Source organism: Lepidochelys olivacea (assembly GCF_965140295.1).
Source record: "Lepidochelys olivacea isolate rLepOli2 genome assembly, chromosome: 20".
NCBI classification, from domain to species: Eukaryota; Metazoa; Chordata; order Testudines; family Cheloniidae; genus Lepidochelys; species Lepidochelys olivacea.
In genome coordinates, this window is record NC_140430.1 from 4,030,316 (window position 1) to 4,040,200 (window position 9,885).

The following is a 9,885-nucleotide window of genomic DNA, read 5'->3' on the forward strand; positions in this document are numbered from 1 at the left end:
GCACAGGCCAAAGCAGATCGAAACTCCTGCCCTGCTTTCATGGCCTCTCTGGGCCCTCGCTTGGCTGCAGATGAGCTGCGGTGCCCACTCCTCTTCCTCGTCCAGCCGGCTTGTGCCACACTTCCATGCTGCCCTTCACCGTGGCATCTACCCCCCCCCCCCCCGTTCTCATCACGTGGCTGGATCTTTGGAGCGCTAAGGAAAGCCATCATCCTCCAGCATCCTTGGGTCCTCTATCCCCCGTCCTCGGGTCCTCACTGACTCACACCCAGATCATGGCCCACCCTGCTTTCTCCACACCCTTCCTGCTTCACCTCCCCCCCCCACACTGTGTCACCAGCGGGGTGCCAGCATGCCCTGGCGCAGCGGATAGGACAGAAGCACCCCCTAGCCAGGCATGGAGCCTTTCACAAGCCATTATACTTTCTGACGGGGGGAAAAAAAACAACCAGCATCATGTCAAATTAGACTCAAAACCCAAACTGTGAAGGAACAAATCGAAAGGGAGCCCGAGGACGCCCATGACAGCTCTGGGAACAGGAGCAGGCATCCCTGCCGCTGGGGGAGGTCTGGCCTGCTGCTCACGACAAGCAAAGCAGCCACAAAGGGGTGGGAGGGGAAACTGAGGCAAGGGGTGTGTGGGGAGGACATGCCCAGGACCAGAACCCAGGCCTTGCTGTTATTTCACTGCAGAGGCTGGGGCAGTTCTAAGTCCCATCACCGCTGAGCACCTCAGTTTCCCCTCCCACCCTTTGTCTATTTAAACTGTGATCTCTCTGGGACATGGACTATCTCTCACTAGATATGCGCAGTGCCTGGCGCAACAAGGCCCTGAGCTCACTTGAGGCTGCTTGGCGTTACCGCAGAATAACCACACAGAGCAATGGATCTGAGACCAAACCATCGGGCTCGGGAACATCAAGGCGCTTCCCTTCACCTCCCTTGGCTCCCCCATCCCGCCGCCTGTCCCTGCGGCCCCACAGAAGAGGCTGACGCAGAACGCACGGATGGGGAGATCAAGGTTAATCATGGGTCATTTCACTGCCTGGGAACTTTACTCCCCTAGCAGAGTTCCCACCCCTAGTCCTGCCCCTCCACCCGCCCTGCTCAGCTGCTGCCCGCGCCCGCCCCTCAACTGCCCCCCGCCCCAAGGCTGCTCCAGCCCTGCTGGGCATCACGGACAGATACTGAGGGGCAGCCAGCGAGAGGGGAAACTGAATTTCAGGTGAAGTTTCCTAGCAGCAAGCCATCTCCAGCTGGGAGGTAAAGGCCAGGGAAGGGGCAGCGACCCAAGCCAGGCCAAAGCCCTGGGGAACGCCCTGCAGGGGCAATCCAGTGCGGGCCCCAGGAGAGGGCGTCAATGGAAACTACACGGTACTTCCCAGACCTGGCTTCTATGGGCCAGATCCTGGCTGGTGTAAACTGACATCACCCCACTGAGGTCAGTGGACTAGATCCCACCCCCTGCAAAAATGGGGGAGGGTCCAACCCCAGGTGCCCCCTGAAAATCGGGGCATGTCGCAACTTGTGTCCTCCCCCCACCCCTGCAATCAGGGCACGTTGCCCAGGTTCCCCTTGCAATAGTGGTGTGCCACCCTGGGCTCTCCCCTGCCATCGGGGCACGCTGCCCCTGGTTCCCCCTGCAGTTGAGGTGCGCCACCCACAAAGGGTGCTCGGTTCTGTCTGGTGCCAGATTTCATGCCAAGAGCTTGGCTCAGCTCCCGTGAGCTGCCAAGCGGCTTCCTCCTCAAGCCCAACCTCCTCGAGAGCCCGCGACGCCCATGGAAAATGCCCCCGGGGCGCTTCACACGTTACAGATGCGGCTCAGCAGCAGGTTCCCCTGCTTCGGCTGGCGCTCGGGCAAGGCAGCTGTCAGAGATGCTGGATTGAGGCCGGCCATGGCTCTCCCGGCTTCCACCAAAGCTTCCCCAATTTAACCCCATCCAGCCAAGGAGCCTGGTCTCTGGTCTGACAACCCAGCTCCTTACCCAGCGACGGGTCCCCGCAAAGGGGGTCCCCACAACTGCGAGGGCTGAGGGGGCTACAGCCATCCACAGCTCCTGTTGCTGCAAACAGCTGTCTTCGACACTCCAGAGCGGTGGGCACAAAGCCGCCCCGGGACGCCGCCCCAGGGGTCACGGAGAAATAGCCAGGGGGTTGAATTAAATTCCACGGCTTTGTGGGGGGGGAAATTCCACTCCGGGAAAGCAAAACCATTCAGAAATTCCTTCTGTAAGACAATCCCAAAACACCAACCCCCCAAACCCTGTGTTTTGGGCCGAGCAAAACATCCCACTCGAATCAAAATGTTTCATTTCGACATCATCACGGGAAAGCTTCCTGCTCAAATGTTTACAAGGCAAAAGAAATCTCTCCACAGCACCGAGCCATTTGGAAGGGAAAATTCCAACCCGCCCGTCCGAAAAACGTCGAAACAAAATGTTCCGATCTCGTCAAACGGCAGGTTTGCCCTTTCCTCCCCCGCCAAGGAAATCGACACGTTTCTGTGCAACGTTTCATCGCCGACCGTTCGGCTCGGAAGCCGTCAGGAGCCAAACTCAGGTGGGAGGGACCCCATTCCTTTCGAAGAGGGAGGGCAAATAGCTGTTAGAACAATTCACCAGGGCTCGCTCCTGGTGGATTTGCCGTGAGCGGCGATTTTAAAACCAAGGCGGGATGTCTTTGCAAATTTACAAATATGCTTTTTATAAAGCTGTTTTGTGGAGGTTTTTTTCAGTGTTTCGGGAAGACTGTCCAAGGGACAGGGAGTCAGGACGCCTGGGTTCTGTCCCCAGCTCTGGGAGGAGAGTGGGGCCTAGTGGTCAGAGATCCAGAGGTAGGGGGGCTGCATTATCGGCAGACAGGAACCAAGTATAATATTGGCTCTAGGAATTCTTCTAGGGATGGGCCATGGCCTGTGGCATCCAGGAGGCCTTGGAATCTGGGAATCTACAAAGGTATTTTCCGCTGGAAAGACATTCCGTTGGAAAATTCCCAACCCACCTCCCAGATGGCGGCCGCCACTCCACAGTGTCACCTTGGGAGGAGGAAGAAGCTATCTCGGCTTCTGCCCATTTCAGTGTTAGGTATTTCCCTGCTCCCTAGGGATGCTCTCCAGGGAGCAGTCCGGCTGCCCTCCCGGGACTCGAACCCTGGTCTGAGACTACTGTGTTCGCACGCGAGGAGCTCAGCAAATTGTGTGACGGCTCCGCTGGCCCCGTGCCCACCTCCCACTTCTGCTAATCGCCCAGAGAACGCAGCGAGGGAGGGGGCCACGTTGGGGGATCCAGGAAAACGGGGAACAAAGGGAGTGAGAAGGTGCAGAACCCCCGTTACAGCCAGGGGTGCGTGTTCGCAGAAACCAGCATTACATGAGCATCTCACATTTGCTCAGAGCCTGGCTGCCAGCCAAGACAGCTTTGCAGCTACCTAGCGCTTTGCCTGCTGCTGCCTTCGGTGACACCCCCTCACACACACACACACCCCTGATCCATGGCGGAGAACATGCTCTCCGGCAGGGCTAGATCAGGCCCACGTCCCAACCTGGCTCACCTCCCGGCCTGCCCGACGGCGGGGCGGAGGCGGGATGCATGAGCCTTGACATGGCACTTGGCATTTGGCTGAGAACCACAGCCCCTCCAGTCCTCGGAGGGGAGGGCATTCCCCGCTCTGGGCAGCCCCAGGCCCCTGGGCTTTTCCAGCTCACTGCCAGGGCAGGGGCGGGGGGTGGGTACAATCCTCCGGGAACGGCTTTGCAATTCCAGAGGATGAACAAGTCTTCAAGACAGCTCCCCAGAGGAGGGATCTGGCTCCATCAGAGCCAGGCTGATTCAGCCATTGCAGCCGGAGGGAAAATGGAGATGTCTGGGACCCGCTCCTGCCAGCGTCCGTTCATGCAATTCCTTCTCCCGGGCACCAGCAGCTGGGTCATTTCCTACCTGAGCTCCTGTCTGTTACACACCAGAGACTGGGGATCTGTTCTAGATCTCTCACGTGTTTCTAAGGCATGGAGTTCTCCGACCTTTCGGGATCTGAGCCAGAAAGACTCAGGGCTTGTCTACAAGGAGCCATGGGCTGCTCCAACTCTGCCGGCATAACTCCCCGTGTGAACCCTCGACAGTGGCTTTAATCTGGAGTAAGTGCTCCACTTCAGAAGCTCATAATAATAGAAAATCATTCTATTCGGTCCATATGCCAGCCCATGCCCATCACCCTGGCCTCTGAGTCTGACAAGGGGCCTCCTTTATCCCACCAGAACCACAGACATAGGGAATATTTTAATGAAATTACATCTCTGTTTAGCTTTTCCTCCCCCTTTCTATATCCCAGCTTGCTGTCCTGGAAAACAGGCTTTTCTGTTCCTCTTCCACGCTGTGGTTCTTCCCAGCCAAGCCCATCTCTCTACCCCACAGATAAAGGCTCCTGAAATATTTGAAAAACAAAATTTGCAAATACACGTTTTATAAAGCTGTTTTATAGGGTTTTTTTTCAGTGTTTCAGGCAGGCTGTCCAAGGGACAGGGAATCAGGACGCCTGGGTTCTGTCCCCAGTTCTGGGAGAGGAGTGGGGCCTAGCGGTCAGAGATCCAGGAGCCAGCGGGGCTGCATCATCAGAGGAAAGGAACTAAGTACAAGACAAGCTCTGGACCAGTGCTGCCCTGCGCTGGGGCTTCTCCTTTACGGATGTAGGGCTGGGTTGTGGAATTAAAGTCTAGCAAGGAGGCCCACACGGACATGCCGCATCCCTGTGCTGCTTGAGCTACCTGCGGCCAACTGGGTTGTTGCCTGGAGGATGAGTGTGTGTGTGTGTATTAACCCTTTGCTCCTCCACAACAGAGAAACGGTTGCGTGCTGGTTAACCCTTTGTGCTACCCCAAGGCCCTGCGGCTCTGTAGCACTCTAACCCTGATGTGGCAGGAGTGGCCTTGGGCTCACCCGGCAGAGCGGCCCGCGATTCCCGGTTGCTAAAACGCACCCGCCAATCAGCTTCCTGGCCGGATTCATCCTTCATGTTGCAAAAAGGATCATTACAAGCGCAGCCCCGCCTCGCCGCTGGAAAGTCCTTTCCCTGCCCTCTGCCTCCGGCCGTATCCCATGTCATACAGGCCAGGCTAGGACCCCGCTTGGCTCCCATCACAGACGTTCAGAGGGTCAATCCAGGCTGCCCCTTCCAGCCCTGGCAATTCCCACCTTGCTCCTGGGAGCTGATTCTGCGTCCCTTTCCCACGGGAGACGCTCGGCAAGGGGAACGGATGCTCGGTACCCACCTCCCTGCCAACGGAGCGTTTCCTAGGTGATCCCTCGCCATTTCACCGTGGAAATTTTCAGTGGCAAACACGGACGGGGGGGGGAGGGGGGGCGGTGGAGGATGGGGGGAGAACGCTCCTGGTTTTGAGAAGCATCTCCGAGCAATCAAAGCCGCAAAATCATAAGAACGGCCATACTGGGTCAGACCAAAGGTCCATCAAGCCCAGTATCCTGTCCTCTGACAGTGGCCAATGGCAGGTGCCCCAAAGGGAATGGACAGACAGGTTATCATCAAGTGATCCATGCCCTGTCACCCAATCCCAGCTGCTGGCAAACAGAGGCTAGGGACACCATCCCTGCCCATCCTGGCTCATAGCCATTGATGGACCAATCCTCCACGAATTTATCTAGCTCCCTTTTGAACTCCGTGATAGTCTTGGCCTTCGCAACACCCTCTGGCAAGGCGTTCCAGAGGTTGACAGTGCGTTGCGTGAAAAAATACTTTCTTGTGTTTGTTGTAAACCTGTTGCCTATTTATTTCATTTGGTGGCCCCTTGTTCTCGTGTTATGAGAGGGAGTAAATAACACTTCCTTCTTCACTTTCTCCACTCCAGTCATGATTTTATAGACCTCTATCACATCCCCCCTTAGTCACCTCTTTTCCAAGCTGAAAAGTCCCAGTTCTATTAATTTCTCCTCATACGGAAGCCGTTCCATACCCCGAAATCCTAGCACCAGAGTCTCCGGGGGGACAGCACAGCCACAGGCTAAAACCCTGCGGGGGGGGGTCACATATTCGTCAAAAAGCAGCAGGTCCCACTGTCTGGGACAGTTGCATTAATCAAGGGTTAATAAATGCTGAGCAGATGTTTCAATAAATGGCTAATCCATTGTCGTAGAGTCCACCGGGTCAAAGGCCCACCTAGAATCCGCCCTGCTGGGTGTCTCACCACCCCTAACCCGCGCTGCTCATGCTAACCACATAGGGACCAGCTCGTTGGCATGTGTTTGTGCAGCGCCCTGCACAGCGGGGCCCTGGTCTCGCAGCTGCAAGACTCGCCCCCCATTGGCCTTTATTAACCCTTTAGCAGCAGTGCCTTGACTCCAAAGGCCCCCGTAAGCGGCAGTTTCTGAGTTCACGTCCCCGCTTGGTGACCCCCTGAGACACCTAATGTGGTGGCTCTTGGATTTCCACGGTCTCAGAAACCCGCCTGCATGATACCGGTCAAAGCGTCCTCCTCTTCTAGGCAGATTCCCCTGGAGAAACTGTGGGAGGACCAGGCTTTCTAAGGGGGTGCATCCTTAACCAGAACCCCCCATCTCCATGACTGACACACCCAGAGTGAAGGCTCCGGGCTCCATCACACCCCAGAGCGGAGCTTCTGGGAGTCCGTGCCCAGGCTCGCATTTGGGACTGGACACGCAAAGTTCCATAACACAGATTTTCCGGTAGCCCCCCTACCCCGTTGCCTAAGGGACGGGTCTGCGTCATTCTCGGCGGAGCTGTGGTTTTACTTTGCCCATCAAGAGCCTCCTTCGCCATGGATCTCCGAGTGCCGAACCCTCATCAGTGGCACCTCCCCAAGTGGGGACTGTCACCCCCATTTTACCAAAAAGGAAACTGAGGCACAATGGAGGGATGTGACTCACCTGCGCTCATTAGGGAAATGTGACAGAACCCTGGCTTCCCAGCCCCTCCTGCTCTAACCACTAGACCCCCCCCCCACCTCCTCTCCCAGAGCTCAGAATAGAACTCAGGAGTCCTGGCTTCCAAACCTACCCCCATCCCAACCACTCCCACAACTGCAGAAATAATTCAGCCCCCCGATCCACTCCCTGCTCCTCGGCTTTCAAGGCATCCCCCCCAAACTCCTCACCGTACCCCCTCCCCTCCACTGCCCCCTCCCCAGGCCTGCAGCCATACTTACTGGGCGAGGACTCCTTGGCTCGCTCGGGGCTCAGCAGTTCCCGGCTGCCCAGGCCCAACCCGGGCCCGGGGTGGGTGGGGGTGGAGGCCGGGCTCTTTGTGAAGATGCCGCTGATGAACTTGAGCATCTTGCGGTCCCGGGTGGAGGCCCGGCCGCCCTCGCGGCCCCGCTTCAGCCCCACGCCGGCCTCCGAGGGGCAGAAGCCCGAGGCCGCCGGGCCCTCAGAGTCCAGGAGCAGGTCGCTGTTGTCCAGGGTCTTGCTCTTGCCTTTGCGCGGGGACAGCTTCACCCTGGCGGTGGCCCGGGGGGCCGCCTCCCCACCGCCCTTAGGGGCCCCTTTCATGCGGCCCTTGGCCTCACTCTCCGGCCACGACAGCCGGTTGCCTGGGCCCCCCTTGTGGGCACTTTTGCTGGCCTTGGGCTCGGAGCCCATCTTGACACCGCTGGTGGTCACAGTTTTGAAAGGCTTGTTGCTGACCAGCCGTAGGCGCCGGCTCCCGGCCGCTGGGTGAGGCGAGGAGGCGCCAGGGCCCAGGTGGGAGGACAACGAGGAGCCCCCGGCTCGCCCACCACCGCTGTCCTCGGGTGCTCCGGGCGCCCGCACTTCGGGGCAGCCCCAGCTGGCATGGCTCAGCAGCAGCCTCCGGTCTGGAGCCACCGCACTGGAGGAGCAGCTGGTGGTGAGGGCTGGCAGATCTTCCCGGGAGGTCTGGCTCCTCTCGCCTGGCACCTCCAGGGTCTCATTCACCCCCGGAGTCTCTGGGGCCACAATGGCTTCTGGCTTTGGGGGCACAACCGGGGCAGCTGGGAGCAGTGCAGCATCCGGCTTAGGGGGCAGAGCTGGGTGCAGTGCAGTGTCCGGCTTAGGGGGCAGAGCTGGGTGCAGTGCAGTGTCTGGCTTAGGGGGCACAGCTGGGTGCAGTGCAGTGTCTGGCTTAGGGGGCACAGCTGGATGCAGTGCAGCGTCCGGTTTAGGGGGCACAGCTGGGTGCAGTGCAGTGTCTGGCTTAGGGGGCACAGCTGGATGCAGTGCAGCGTCCGGTTTAGGGGGCACAGCTGGGTGCACTGCAGTGTCCGGCCTAGAGGGCAGAGCTGGGAGCAGTGCAGTGTCCGGCTTGGGGGGCACAGCTGGGTGCAGTGCAGTGTCCGGCTTAGGGGGCACCGCTGGGAGCAGTGCAGTGTCCGGCTTGGGGGGCACAGCTGGGGTTGTTGCGTGCAGAGCGGTACCCGGCTTGGGGGGCACAGCTGGGGCTGCTGGGTGCAGACTGGTGCCCGGCTTGGGGGGCACAGCTGGGGCTGCTGGGTGCAGACTGGTGCCCGGCTTGGGGGGCACCGCCGGTGGCGTCAGGGTCAGAGGAGCCTCCGCTTTGGGATCCGGAGCTCTGGGGTCTTCAGCCGCGGCACCCGGGCCCGGGGCGCTGGGCGAGGCCAGCCCCGGGCCGGCCCAGAGGGCAAGCAGCCGGCCGGCGCTCTCCGGGGAAGGGGAGGGCGAGGGAACCGGGGTCCGGGGGCTGCTGGGCGACAGCTGCAGGAAATAGTCCCCGGGGCCGGAACTGCTGGTGCTGATCCAAAGCGCATCCTGCCGGTGGAAGCTCCGCTCCTGCCGCTTGCTCTTGGCGCTTTCCTCCGCCCGGGGCCCCTCGCCCTCCCGGCGCGCCGTCACCCCGGAGAGGCCGGGGGCGGCCGGGCTGGAGCCGGGCTGGGGGGCTCCATCTCCCGCCCCCGCCTTGGCCTGCTCCTCCGGCGGCTGCACGGACTCGAGCTTGACCAGGGTCAGGGAGATGAGGTAGGTGGTTCTCCGCTGCAGGCTGGCCCCTCTGCTCATGGGTGCCCGGGGGAGCGCATCTGCGCCCGGCGCTCCTCGCCTTCGCGGCCACCGGGCCGGCTGCGCCGAGAGCCCCTAGCGGGGCGTCGATTCCCGGGCCCGGCCGCTCCGCGCGGCCCGGCGAGCTGGGAGGCGGCGAGCGCAGGAGAGACGCGCAAGTCCGGGCATCCCCCTCCGGCCGCAGCCACTCGCGGCCCGGCCCCGCCTCGGGGCGCAGCGGGGCTCAGAGCAGCCCCCGCCGAGCGGCGCCCGGGCAGCCTCGGAGCGGCCGACCCCGCGGGGGGCTCCTGGCTCTGGCGCTGCTCCGGGGCCCCCCCATGCGTCCTCCTCCTCCGGCGCGCAGCGGCAGGTGCCCCCCGTCAGGAATCGGCCATGGCGCCGGCCGGGCGCCGAAGCCAGGACCCAGCCCCCGCCTCCCCCTGCGGGAGCGCTTTCGGGGCGCGCTGTCGGAGCCAATGCCGCGTCCCCCGCTGCTTGCAGAAGGCGGCGGGGGTGCGGGGTGGGGGCGGGGGCGGGGGGGGGTGTCCGCAGAACCGCGGGGCCAGCGGAGGGGGCCCCCCGGGCGGAGCGGGGCGGCCGCGCCCTCGCGGGTCGTCGGTCCGGAGACTCAAGCCCCCACCCCCGCCGAGGGAGCCGCCAGCCGCCGATGGGGACCCGGGGGAAGCGAAGGAGCATCTGAGAGTTGGCACCTTGGAAAATCCAACAGCCGAGGCGTGAGGCTGCCGGCTGCAGAGGCGCGGGGAAAACCTGGGCTGGATTCCCCGGCTCGGGAATCCCTGGCCCCCTTCCCCGCCCGCCCCGAGGAGTCAGTGGGGGTGCCTATGTGATAGCCTGGCAAAGAGGGCACCCCCGGGGAGGGGGGTGACCCAGTAGGGTGACAGCGCTG

The 9,885-nt window shown here is 61.3% G+C and overlaps 1 protein-coding gene across 2 annotated transcripts in view; it reads right to left on the reverse strand.

Moving 5' to 3' along the window:
* The window catches only part of AGAP2 (ArfGAP with GTPase domain, ankyrin repeat and PH domain 2), a 38,888-nt gene extending 29,443 nt beyond the window's left edge, over nucleotides 1–9,445 (reverse strand). For both annotated transcript variants that reach the window (XM_084610011.1, XM_084610010.1), the window contains exon 1: nucleotides 7,175–9,445. In XM_084610011.1, coding sequence (XP_084466137.1) covers nucleotides 7,175–8,999 — 1,825 coding nt within the window. In that variant the 5' untranslated portion in view covers nucleotides 9,000–9,445. The remainder of the gene's footprint in view (nucleotides 1–7,174) is intronic.
* Between the last annotated feature and the right edge of the window lie 440 nt (nucleotides 9,446–9,885).